General features: G+C 40.2%; 1 protein-coding gene across 1 annotated transcript; it reads right to left on the minus strand.

Moving 5' to 3' along the window:
• Nucleotides 1–3,315: 3,315 nt before the first annotated feature.
• On the minus strand, nucleotides 3,316–4,410 carry GPR68 (G protein-coupled receptor 68). The gene has a single exon (XM_062495275.1). The coding sequence runs from the start codon at nucleotides 4,390–4,392 to the stop codon at nucleotides 3,316–3,318; it is 1,077 nt and encodes a 358-aa protein (XP_062351259.1). The 5' UTR covers nucleotides 4,393–4,410.
• Between the last annotated feature and the right edge of the window lie 9,641 nt (nucleotides 4,411–14,051).

Consider the following 14,051-nt stretch of genomic DNA (forward strand, 5'->3'; position numbering starts at 1 on the left):
GGGGAGGGTACATTTGACACCACTTCTAGAGCACTGGTATCATAAAATGGAAGGTGCATTTAGTTGGACTGCCAGCAGCAAGCAACAATTTATATTTCTTCTCCTTCCTGACAGATTAATTTTGTTTTCCTTCTTTGATGCAAGACAAACAACTTTTTCAGAATGAGAAAAATAATTTCATACCACAAACACCAGCATATTTTGAACATTAATCTCCTGAACACCCTGAAGATACAGAGCCTTTAAAGACATAAAATAGCTGAACAGTTGAATAGTTAAGAAAGAAATCTAAATTACAGACTTCTGCTGGACATTCAGGTTTACCAAAAATCCCAGTGTTAATTTTCTAGATCAGTCTTTTTTTTAGATTTGTTTTTTCTAAAACCTTCTCAAAGGATATTCTAGAAAAGTATCTTGGAAATTTCACAATTAGAAAATATCTCCTTTAGAAATCTCTCCAAACTGTAAGTATTAAGTAAAATATTTCATATGTATGCTTGAACTTTTTGCCAAAGCCAATAACCCCACAGGACGGCACACATTCACTGCTGCACAGAACTCACAGAGTGAAACTGGCATCATTCTAAAAGAAACAGATGATTTTATTCTCTCTGTGCTACTGACATAATACACTGACAGGTGCAATGTATATTTCCAAGCAATAACTTTTGTCAAAAAAATTTCATTTAGTAAACTTCAGCTCTTTTTTTCCCTAAAATACAAGTCTTAACAGTCAATTTTCATTAAGAAATGCAAAATTTAATAATTTATTTCTCTTTTTCTCTAGTGCATGCTTTTAAAATGCCTTTTTTGTGCAGTCCCAAGCAGGGCATTTACTTCAATAGCATGTATAGCTTGTCTCTAGCAACCTTGGCAGCACCCTTGAGTGATTGTGTTTTGACTGAGATGGAAAGAAAAGCTCTGAGTGAGAGTTACCTTCCTGCTATATGGTTACAGTTCTGCAGCCTAAACCAGTTACAGTACAGAAAGAATTGATAAAATATTGGCCTTAAGAAAAAAAAAAGGGTAAAAGAAGATAAAAATCCCTCCTTTCTGTTGCGGGTTAGCAGGGTAAGTGCTGAGAGCTGTGCAGAATGCTGCACTGTGTTACACAAGTTTCCCTCTGATTTTAAACTGCAGCAGCTGACCAAAGCTGACCGCATCAAAGTACCAACTCAAAGGAGCCTTAATCCCTCAGATGACAATTCCATGTAGTACAGCATGCTCTGCATTCCAGTTGTCTAATTTAAACAGCATGGGGAACTGTAAAGAGGCAACACATAAACACGACAACAAATATTTAATCCTAGAACAAACCACGTGTCTCCTGCAGCCTGACAGGTTGTGGGGGGTCCAAGGACTTGGTGCTTAACAATGTACAAGCTCAGCACTACAGCAGTCGGGAGGGAGTCCCTGCCTTATGACCCCCTTGGAATACACAGCGCATGAGATGAAAGATTAGGAGAAAATAAAGCTAAACACTGCTAATAGTCAGGAGAAAAATATGCAGATGTAAGGTAATTAATCAAGCTGAGTGGTCAAAGTATAAAGAAATGTAAAATAATTAAACAAATCAAATGTTAACCTAAGCAAATCTAATCCCCTCTTGGGACTGGGGACGTGAAGCCTTTCTGCAAGAGGAGGAAGGAGAGGATCTGTAGTCTCATAAATAGAAATAGTGGACCAAAGCTAAAAGATAGTTGTTTCAAACATGGTGTGAAAAAATATAAAAAGAAAGTTATAAAAACATCCTTTATTAAACACATCCACTAATATCCAATTTTACACTCTCAAGTGATTTCCAGAAAACTGTCAGAATATATTCCTTTTGGAATCTGATGACAAGCAAGGCTGTGTTACAATGACATATTCAGATAGCAGGACTAGCCCATCTGTCTAGATGATCTTTTGACTCAAAAGCAAACCAAGGAAACAAAACTGATTATACTGCTGGAAGTTATCAGCTCCAGGTTGCAGAAAAAGTGATGTTTTGAAGAAGGTCTGAAACCAGAGTATTGAAAGGATATTCATGTCTACTGCAGTATTCATGGTCTAACAGCTACAGGTACAAGAAGGTGTGATGAGCAGATCACAAAGAAGAATCACACAGGATTCATTAGTGTAACAAAAAAAAATCTAGTGAGCAGATCACAAAGAAGAATCACACAGGATTCATTAGTGTAACAAAAAAAAATCTAGAGTGGATGTGGTGGTAGAAACAATACTGTGGAGCACAACTCCCACATCTTTAAAAGCCATTATTCTCCACTTACTCCTATGATTTGTTTCTGTCTAAACAAGGACACAGATCATTGATACATCCCATTTCTGATACTGTATTTACTGAAAAATGGCCAAACCCTAAACTATATTATCTGTGGGCAAAAACAGAGTTTAAATAGAATTCATTCAACAGTTTCCCTGACAAATGCATTGTTATTTATTTGCCTGCATGGTCTGTGCTGCACAAGATACAAAAATTGCAAGGCACACAATCAAAACTTTAGCAAGGTGTAGTAGAATTTAGAGGTAAATAAGTATTCTTGAACACAGTGACTCAGAGAAGCACATGGGATCAAAGTGCCTCATGTACTACCAACTTCTTGTTCTCTTCTGAGTCAGCAAGTTATTGACACACGCTGGAGCCCAGAGTCTCACACTTCCAGAAGTTTCTAGGACCCTTACAATGAGGTTTAACAGTCTGAGATTCAGCAGTCAAAAAAACAACCTGAAGGTCTCAGCAGGTGCTGATTCCTTGTGCATGTTCTCTCACAAGGTCTCACACTATCTGACTGATTCTTTTAGGAATCTGGTTCTGGCATGTTCTCTGCAGGCTTTGAAACTGGCAGGAGAAGTTATTTCAGAGAGTTACAGAAGATGTTGCAGAAGGGTTTTTTCTTTTTAAAAGTATATATGGGGACATTTAATTTTTTTCTGTCTCTGACCTTTTCAACAGATGATGACAGCTTGTAGAGAATTACTTTCTCTAGATGCTACAGGGGCAAACAGAAAGCAGCTAAAGATGAGTTCACCAGAACTACACACCCTGAGTACTGGCTTATTCCAGTCAATGCAGTCATCAAGACAAACAGGTTTTAAGTGGCAGCACAAGGGATACATGATTATAACTGAACTGACTTAGCACATACTTTCCTCACTATTGCCAAGGTCCAACACCTCCAGAAACAGCTTCACTGTACAGCATTGCTCATAAGCCTTTGGGAGGTCATACTGTTGTAATACATGAATAATTCAGAGAGATATACAAACATGGCCATAGCTGCAGATGTAGGATTAAGGTTCTTTTCATTTATTTTAGAGGCTGTCTACATTAGTTGTGAAGCAGTCCTTCATGCCAGCACCATCAAGTGGTATTTGTAATAACCCTGGTTGCTGTTCATGCTGTGTTCTCTTGGGAGTTTCAGTAGTGTTCAGGGGATAGGATTCCTTTGTCTCAGTACTCAGATGGCCTAAGCATGTCAGACAAGAGTCTCTCATCTTGACAAAGTTCTGGTAAGTGCTTTCACTGGAAAAACAGTACAATACTGGGTCAGCAACACAGTTAAAAGTAGTCAACAGGAGAGAAATATGGTAAACATTAAATATTTTCTCAGCAAATGAGCAGTTGTTCTCCAACAAGCTACGAACTACAAGTAGAATGTGGTATGGTCCAAAGCAGACTAAAAAGATGAAAACAGTGCTTGAAACCAGTCTTTTAATTTGGATTTTCTTCTTCTTTTGAGTGCCAGGACTCTTGTGGACAACTCGTAAAATCCCACAGTAGGAGAAGGCCAGCAGGAAGAAGGGGAAAAGGAAGCCAGCAGAGAAGCGATAGTAATTGACATTGTGCTCCCATTTCTTGATGGGGTAATGCTCAAAGCACACCAAGTGGCTCTCAGCATCCATACTGATCTCCCCATGTGTGAAGACAAAGCAGCACGTCATGATTTCTTTGGCCCAGATAATGATGCTCACAATGGCAGCAGCCTTCATGGTCCGAAAGCGCTGAAACCGGAAGGGGTGCACCACGGCCAGATAGCGGTCGATGGAGATGCAGCACAGGAAGCCCACGCTGATGTAGATATTCTCATACAGGATGATGCCACAAACTTTGCATAGCAGCTCATCGTAGGTCCAGTTGTCATGCTGTAAAGCATACTGAAGCCAAAAAGGCAAAGAAAATATGTAGAGCAGGTCTGCTATAGTCAAATTGCAAAGGTAGATACCTAATTCATTTTTAGCTTTGATCTGTAAATAACCATAGTACAGTGACAGGCAGTTAGCTGGCAAGCCTAATATAAACACAAATATGTACACCACAGGGGATAATGTCTCCTGGATATCATGATTAATGTTGCACTTCTCAGTCACATTCTCTGTGAAATTCACCATCTTCTACTTCTCCCTGGGTATCACTCATCAGGGTAATTTAATTACATTCAGTTTTCATGTACAGTTTATTTCTTCCACAAAACTTTAGTCTGAAGTAACAAGTTGCTGCAGGATGTTAATAACCTGAAGATAAAACACAAGAAAATCTTTAGAAGGGATACAATTGTTAAATACATAGTACACTTTTTCAGAAAGCTGCCTTTTCCTAGCCCTAAGTCTCTGATAAAGACAAAACCTGCCTGGGAAATCAAGATCCACATAACTCCTCATGCATAACAGAAAAGTGCCAGAAAATTACGTGATCCAAAATCAGAAAGCAAATTACTAATATTTGTTGTTTTAGCTTTGGAGGTATCTAAAATAGGAAGAAATATCATCTCTGGTTTACAGATGGGGCAGAAAAGCAGTAATCAGATTTGTCTACAATGCAAAAGGTGTCTCTAGTAAACCAGCAGTCCACACAGACTTCCTTAGAGGATGTAGGGTGCACAAAACTCTTGATTAATAATTTCCATTTCTTAAATTTCCCTTTATATACAAGATACCTGCAATATGCAGTTCAATTCAGCAGGATGAAAAAAACTGGGAATTTTTAGCCCTCTCTCTTACAGTTGCTTGTAAAAACAATCATAAAAGCAAGCTGTCTTCCTCTGTTAGAAGGACATGGTGAAACTCTGGTACAGTGTATCACCATGGTCTCAGTCCTATAGGATATACTATTAAATATTCTTTATTTGCCATCAACTCCCAAACCCACACATTTATGACTTACACATTTGTACCTTTTCATCTTCTGATGAAACCCTCCACTAAACAATGAAATATCCCATTCAGCATTTTAACACCTCATGGTACATTCTCATGGGCACAGATGCTCAGCAGTGGAGAACAGCAGAGCAAACTGTGCATAGTCTGAAGAAAATGGATGTTTAACCTGGTGGTGCAGAACAGCAAGACTCTGTTTCTTTCAGTCTCTCCTCAGAAAATTCAGGGAAGTTTGGTATACCTTTCTCAGATTAACAATTTTCACTATTTTCACAGCTTCAGATATCATGGATTCAAAAGAGGCACTATCCAAAGACAAAGAGAAGGCCTTGCTGCTTTTTCCTGTACACTATGCTAATTTGCATTTTTGTCATTGTGTTCTGTCCCATCTAGGAACATAAAATTTCTTCCCAGGCAGCCTTTCAGCCCTTACAAAACATGACCACACTGCAGTAAAATTACTGTCAGCTTTAGTATTTGAGGATGTTACTGTCAAATTATTTTTTTTAATACGTTTTTGTTTTTTTTAATAGTGATAGTCTTTACTCCTGTAGAAACTGAAAACAAAATCACTTGCTTTAAACTAGAAAAGAATTGCCTGGCTGAAATAAGTGATCAGACCTGCAAAGAATTGCATTTTTTAGCTTCAACCAGCATAACTCCACAGATTTCACAGCAAACATACAAATAACAATTGGGGTGTGGTTTTCATCCCTTTAGTTTTACTATTCTTTTCCAACAGAGAGAACATCAGACCTGGTTTTGGTGGAAATGTCCTTGGAAGCTCAGAAACTCTCAGTCATGAAACAACAGGCGCAAGGTAAGTTCATCTCCCTCAGAACTTTCAACTCCTCTGTCCAATGCAACTTGTGTGAAGGTGTGCTCAAGTCCAGCACTCTGCTCTCCTCCACCTCTCTGTCTCAAGCAGCTCCCTTGGGGTTTAAGAGACTCACACTCTCCACGGTGGGTGTCACAATAGTTACAACTCGTATATCAAGCTCAGCAGGAGAAATTCTGCTAAAGGGACCCAGTCACAGCTACATGTGGTTCAGTTTGAAGTTTGCTCCAGGAGATTGCCATAAACTTCCCCTGGAATAAAAATGACAGTGTTAGCAGTGCTGACATGTACATCAGGAATCAGTCACTAAAGTTATGTACAAATTTCCCCAAACACTGATACCAAGGGTCATTAGCTCCCCTGTAACACTACCCAGTTTCTCCAAGGCTTCATAACCATCACGTATCTCTTCCACCTAGAGACAAGGGCAGTGCACAGAATCTTTTCTGATGCAGGTTTGATAACCTTCTTACCCCAGCCCACCTTTTTAATCCAGTGCTCCAGGCCTGAGTTTGTATTTCATAACATTTCTGCATAATGATTTGGTGACTTTTAAATGTAAGGGTTTGCCTGCCCAGGATGATTGGCACACTGTAGTTATTCTCTAAAATGTCTAAAATCTGAGACTTATCATCATATCTACCAGCACAGTGCCCAGCTAGTGTCCAGCTCCTCTCGATAAGGCCAAATAGTAATTCAAAAGCTGTTGATAGTTTTGAAAATTCAGAACTCTCTTTATGTGTCTAGCACTGAGTTTCATTCAGTGTTACCCAGTGAGTCATTATGGACCACAGTATGAGGAAAAGCAGATGCACTCTACAGCTGCAGTGTTTTTTGAAAATGTTTGTTTTCTTCTAAGAACTCTAAATGTTTTTATCAAGTTATGTTTATGTACAGAGAATATAATTATCTGTAATAAGTAAAATCATTTCTGCTTAGTTTAAAAGTCTTGCCAGAATGCAGATTGTGAAGGAGGCAGCAAGTCTTATTGATACAATATTATGCTAATATAATATATACTTATGATTGCAACATTATTTCCTGCTCTTGGAGGAAATGCTGGAGTGGGCTGTTCGAATGGACAAGAAGAGAATAATAAATCTCTGTAATAAATCTCTTTGCTTTGTGCTAACAAATCCTCTCCAGTTTCAAAGATGAGGATGAAAAAGAAAGATCCAGATTCTTGTGCAATACCTGTCTTATACTGCTGTTATGGTCAGTGGCAACAGTGAGCTAGGAAATCCTTCCCTTGTTTCGGCCTCCTCAGTGTATGGGCTCTGGGCTGCCTTTGTACCCTTTGACCACTCATGCCTGGGCTAAGGACAGACTCTGAAGCCAAATGGAAATACAGAGGGAGTTCTTCTTTTCCCCTGCACCGGGTACACTAAATATAGCTCTGCACCAGCCAGGGAGTGAAACTGTAGGATTTATTAAAGAAACCTAGTATCAAAGGACTGCACCAGCAGGTTTAAACAACTGGGTGTGGAAGAGCCCACTGTGTTATTAAGAACATATTGACACAATACTTTACAAGATGTCTGAAAAAGTGGGAAATGAAGGATAGGTGATGCAGGGTACAGAAAAGACAAATATCTCCCCCATTACTTATTAGCCACGTCTAGATAGAGGGAGGAGAAAAAAATTTTGAAGTTGCTCTATGAAAAACATCTGGGGTACAGACAATCATAAAGCTGAAAGCAGTTATGAACAGGAACAAACAGGCATTTCTTTTAGACAGCTTTAATATGGATATAGTGCAGCTCTGTGACTGCTTTTTAATCATAGTTTATGTTACACCTTCAGTATCACGAGTCTGCAGTTATTTCTTCCTCCTGTATGCCCACATCTTTTAGATGATACCCATCTAAGCCTAAGTCTTGGCAATAAATTAGAAGACTATCTCCATCTACATGAGCTTTAAACAATTCTCTTGTTTCTGGATTAAAAATAAAGACAAGGATCCCAGATCTTCAGAAAGCCTCACTTTTTCATGGTTTAAAGAAGCCACCTTTATTACTGGAGAGTTCAACCACAGTTCTTTTCTTTCCCAACTCCTTTATGCCTTAGCTGTTGACAAATACATGACTTGCCCCAGCACCATGAGCCATGGGGCAGCTCACACTTTAAGCCCTGCCTGCTGGCAATGGAAGCAGCCAGAGCCACTGGCAGCAACAGCCTCTTCACCTTGGACCAAATAGGAGCATGGAGCCCAGGTGGGTCTTTTCAGTTTCAGGGAACACTGCTACAATTTTCATTATAAGAAATCTGTCTGCAACTAGACCAATGTATTTTTTTGGCAGAGACAAATGGGACTGCCCCAAAGAACTTCCTTGCTGTAATTTGGAGCTGTTGTGCACCCAGCTTGTCTCATCCACAAAGCACCCACTTCCATTAACAGGGAGTGTAGCATGCTTATGTGCCTGCATGGTCTCTTGCTATTTAATCTGTCCTTGCACCTGTCATACAGTGCAGACAGGCCTGAGTCACTTGGCTGTCATTGCAGGACTTGAACTGTCCTGCATATTTTGGAATCAGAAACCTAGGGTGGTTACAGTTTAGGATTTGGTTCAGGTCATTACCTACACGAACACCAGCACTTAAATTCACATGCTGAGCTTCCTTCAACACCTGCAGGTTTGTCAGACTGTTTGATTGTGTTTCACAAAGCCTGGAAGCATAAGGCCAGATAAGAAGGCAGGGAAGTGATGAGCAGCAGAAGAGACCAGGGACTGGTCAAACAACATATAATGGGCAGGAAAGGGATGATACTCTTAGAGTAAGTTTGAGGGGAAAAAAAAGTAGAAGAAAGTAGAAATTTGGGTGCACCACCAACTATGAAGAAAAGGAACAATAATATTTGGGTTTAATCAGAAAAAAATATGATGTAAAAGATGGACCTGTTGGAACAAGTCCAGAGGAAGGTCACAGAAATGACAAGAGGGGTGGAGCACCTCTCCTGTGAGGAAAGGATGAGAAAGCTGGAGTAGTTCAACCTGGAGAAGGCTCTGGGAAGACCTTCTTGCAGCCTTGTACCTAAAGGAGACTTATAAGAAACATGGGGACAGACTTTTTAATAGGATTTGTAGCAACAGGACAAGGGGGAATGGTTTTAAACTACAAGAGGGTAGAATCAGACTACAAACAATGATGAATATTTTTATGATGAGGGTGATAAAACATTAGCCCAGGTTGCCCAGAGAGGTGATGGATGCCCCATCCCTGGAAACATTCACAGTCAGGTTTGATGTTGCTCTGAGAAACCTGGTCTAGTTGAAGATGCCCCTGCTCATTGCAGGAGAGTTGGACTAGATGGCCTTTAAAGGACCTTCCAAACCAGGAAGATTTCCAAACCATTCTGATTCTAGAAGGGTATCAGGTAGAAAGAGCCATTAAAGGCAAGGAAAGATCTTTCTATTAACACAAGTAAAGGAAAAGAAAGACAAGTACATGTGAAGCACAAGCACAAATATATATATATCTATCTATTTTTATAATATTAAATTTATATAATATATGTTTATACAGTATATAAATACTTTTATATTTATGTAAAGATAGCTGAAATATTTGCTGTTGTTTTTTATTCCAAATTTTAGAATCAGAATTGTTAACTAGCACCTAACAAAATTATTTTTAACAATAGGATGGGGGCATAGAGGAGAATAGATCAGCAAAGGCTAACAGGTATTTTTAAAAACCACGTGCACTCCAGGAGATTTAGTTACAGCAATTTCTGAATTATTGCTGGTAATGTTTCAGACATTATGACAAATTGGGGTAATGCAGACATCACACTTTGTTTTGTGAAAAAGAGGTGTCAAATTGAGCTTCTAAACTAATTTACATCTATGCACAATCCATTCAGTACTTGTAACTTGCAAGTGGATTTTTCTAACGTGAACCTCTGAGTACAATAATTATTACGCTGTATATTCAGTTGAAGGGAACTGTAAAAGTGTTCTGTAAATTACAAATAACTTCACTTTTGTCATTATCAGATGATTTGTCTTATAAACTTATTGTCAAAAAAGGAAGTCAGAAACATTTTTTTTCAGAATCCATATAAACAAAAGACTAATTAGTCATCAATGCCCAATTTTTCCTAACACGGACATGCAATTTTTTACAGTCTTAAGTAAATCATTCCATTTGCTCCATCTTTTGGTATTCTGTGAATTCCATGTTCTGTTTCTATACCCTTCAATTTCAGGTTTTTATGACTTTGGACTTCTTTGTTGATGCCTGCACTTATAAAGGACAACTTGAGACAAAGAGCAAGGGAGCCAGGTAGAATAATTAGCACAGTTAGTCCAGTATCACAGAATCATAGAATGGTTCAGGGTAGAAGGGACCTTAAAAATCATCTCATTCCAACCATGGGCAGGAACACCTTCCACTAGACCAGGTTGCTCAAAGCCCTGTCTAGATTGGCCTTGAACACTTTTAGGGATAGGGCATCCACAGCTTCTCTGGGCAACCTGTTCCAGTGCCTCACCACCCTCACAGTAAAGAATTTCCTTCTAACATCTAATCTAAATCTTTTAGTTTGAAGCCGTTCCCCATTGTCCTATCATCACATGCCCTTGGAAAATGTCTCCCACCATCTTTCTTCTAGGCTCCCTCCAGGTACTGCAAGGCAGCTATTACAACACCCTGGAGACCCCTCTTCTCCAGGCTGGAAAATCCCAATGCTTTCAGCCTTTGCCCCGTCCCTCTGATCATCTTGGGGACCCTCCTCTGTACTCACTCCAATAGGTCCACATTCTTCCTGTCCTGAGGATCCCAGAGCTGGATGCAGCACTCCAGATAGGGTCTCACCAGAGGGAAGTGGAGGGGTAGAATCCCCTCCCTCACCCTGCTGATCATTCTGCTTTGGATGCAGCCCAGAACATGCTTGGCTCTCTGGGCTCCAAGGGCTCCTGTCCAGCCTCTCATCCACCAGCTCTACAGAAGTCCAGATAAATGACATTTGTGACCCTTCCCTTATCCACTGATGCAGTCACTCCATCATAGAAGGCCATAGGCTGATGAGGCAGGACTTGCCCTGGTAAAGCTCAGCTGGCTTTCCCAAATCACCTCCCTGTCCTTGATGTGCCTTAGCAGAGTGTCTAGGAGGATCTGTTCTGTGATCTTCCCCAGGCACAGAAGTGATACTAACGGGTGGGTAGCACACAGAGTCTGCCTTTCTATCCCTTTAAAAGATGGGTAAAAAGTTTCTGTTTTTGCAGTCACCTGGGACTTCTGACTGCCATGATTTCTCAAATATCATGGACAGTAGCTTGGCAAATACATGTGCCTGTTTCGTCAGACTCTGCATTCTATCTCACTCTACTACTTATTCTTTATCTAGGATTAGGGCCTTTTTACCTCATGTGAGGTCTAAACAACTGGTTGAGAACAAGAAAGTGCTGAAAAAAAAAAGTTGGAAAATCCCTATTTATGGTAATAAGAAGTAGATGCAATGTGTGATTTCAGACAAGCAGTCCAAGTAGTATCAGAGAGGTGAATCACAACTGATATTAGTCATGCTATAGCTGCTTCAAACCTTTAAAAATGACCCTAATTTGCCCCCCACTTCCTGCTGTTAAAGATCAACCAAGTGGACAACATGACCCTCCAAGTATTTCACTGCTGAGTTACTCTGACTAGTTCCTACCCACAGAGCACATTGAAGCTTCGTGTATGACTTGCTTGAGTAAAGAACAGTGGGTGGAAGAAAACACATCACACCACTTCCTGCAGACATCTTAAATCACTGTATTACTCAGAGAAAAAACTCCAAGTCTTCCTTTCCCCTCAGCCAAGTCAACGTCCCTCTCCCTCACGATCCTCCTTGACACAAAAGCCAAAAAAACATCCTGTCTCTATTGAAGAAGCAGCAGGCAAGTAATAATCAGTCATAGACAACAGAACTGCTTATAATTCCAAACTTGTACACTGATCTTCATTAAACAGGACAATGCAAGGAAAGCCAAGATTACACAGGTCTTGCTTATTAGAAGCCACATAAGTCATGATCAACATACAATATTAGTAAGGAACAATGAGTGGAACAACTGTGTTGTAGCCTAGGACTGAAAAATAGGAACTTCACCCTTCTGAGTTAAATGAGTTCTGATTCATTTTACCATCTACAGCCTTGGGGAAAATCATCCTTCTGATTCATTTTCCTCTTTTGATGCTGCAGTCTGCTCTGACAACAGCACAGTGCTACATCAGGCAATGCCAGATATCCTGCAATGAAGTCAGTGACTTCAGGTTTAATTCATATCTGTATTGCATTTCATTGATTTCTGACTTTCTTGGATTGCCACTTTGTCCCTGTATCCTCAGGACTGCCACACAGTCCCTGTTTCACAGAGTGGCTACTCAAAGGGAACTCCAGTGGGAGTCACCCACAGATTTCTCTGCTGCCTGAGAATCAGACATCCATTTACATACTGTGGGCCATAGCACACTGCCAGCACCCCGTCCTGGTCAGCACACCCCATCCTGGTCAGCGCACCCCATCCTGGCCAGTGCATCCCATCCTGGTCAGTGCACCCCATTCTGGCCAGTGCACCCCATCCTGGCCAGTGCACCCCATCCTGGTCAGCATGCCCTGCCCTGGCCAGCACACCACATCTTGGTCAGTGCACACCAAGGCTGAGCAAAGCACTGGCTGTCAGCCTCTACCTTCAACCAGATGCTCATGGCCCTGGAGCCAATGAGTGTATTGAGACCTTGCTCTCTGTACCCACATGCTCACACAGAAAGGGAATGGAATGCCAGCAGTATACAAGGCAGTCCCTTCTCTCAAGCATCCCCAGCTTCATTCAAGGGAAAACTTGTTCAAAAACAGACAAGTTAGAGAATGAAGCCGGGACCAAATTATCTTTCCGCTTGCATCTTTTGTAATGCCACTTTGAAGCCAAGGATCAGCACATCATTCCTTCCAAACAGAACTATCTCATTAACTGAAGTTATTTGGAAAGCAACCAAACACCCATCTATACAATTTTTTTCTCCTCGTTTACTGATAATTCAATGGACAGGACTTACTGAGCAGTGCTGCTGACAAGCTTGGGACATCCATAATCAATGCTTGATTAGTAACACTTGACAACCAGCAAAGGCTGTTGGATAGAAAAATTTTGCTTGCTAGATCTAACTGAAATGTGGTTGAAACTCTGGCATGTCTAAAGACATTGAGCAGATCTCCTGTTGGAGGAGAATGTTAGCATTTTCATTATTTCATGCATCAGCAAATAATGATACATTCAATAAAGTAATCTCTCATTTTTAAATGTCATTTTCTGCATATGTGATTCCGCATATGATTCATTTTGTACTGCAAAAGTTTTAAGACATGGTAAAGTGAAAAGCTGCTTACAATATTTGAAGATTTTTCCCTTCAACTTCTTATTTTCCTTTGACTTAATTATTTTTTCCACTGTTGGATTTATCTTAATCATGGAGAATAAATTCATCATGGGATAGGACCCTGTTCAACTGAAGCACCTAACAGTGTGTGCACTGTTGCCATCTAAAAAACTAAAATAATTATTTTGTGCCTTTGTACTGTGTTTGTTTCCGGCTTACACTGAACACCATTGTGCACTTCAGATGTGTTTCTGTTCTAGATCCAATTCTTTCTAGTCTAGCACACCATCCGCCCTTCCACGCACTTCTGTTTAGCTATGCTCATTTCCTTTTAGGCTCAATTGAGTCTTTTTTGGCTCTTGTTTTGTATTTCTGTATTTCTTCCTTGGATACAGAATTGGAGGGATGGTGTGTGGGGTGTGTTATGTATATGTATTTGTGCATGTCTTCAAATAGTCCCCACCTAGTCGGTACAAACATAACTCTACTAACTATCCCTTATTTTCTTATTTCCTATTTCCCTTATTGCTATCTTTAATCAAATTTCGTCCCTTTTTCTCAGTTTCCCTTATGGAGATCAATCAAGTTCCCTGCAGAACTGAGTCAATATTCAGAGGTAAGACATGTTCTTCCATTGTTATTTCTCAGTGTTCTCACGAGAAGCAGTGTGCCTTGCAGAAGGTTTTCCTGTGTG

This window comes from Cinclus cinclus, chromosome 6 (assembly GCF_963662255.1).
Source record: "Cinclus cinclus chromosome 6, bCinCin1.1, whole genome shotgun sequence".
NCBI lineage: Eukaryota > Metazoa > Chordata > Aves > Passeriformes > Cinclidae > Cinclus > Cinclus cinclus.

Excerpts from the sequence above, each read along its gene's own strand:
- GPR68 (XM_062495275.1), bottom strand. The coding sequence starts at position 4,392 with ATGGTGAATTTCACAGAGAATGTGACTGAGAAGTGCAACATTAATCAT.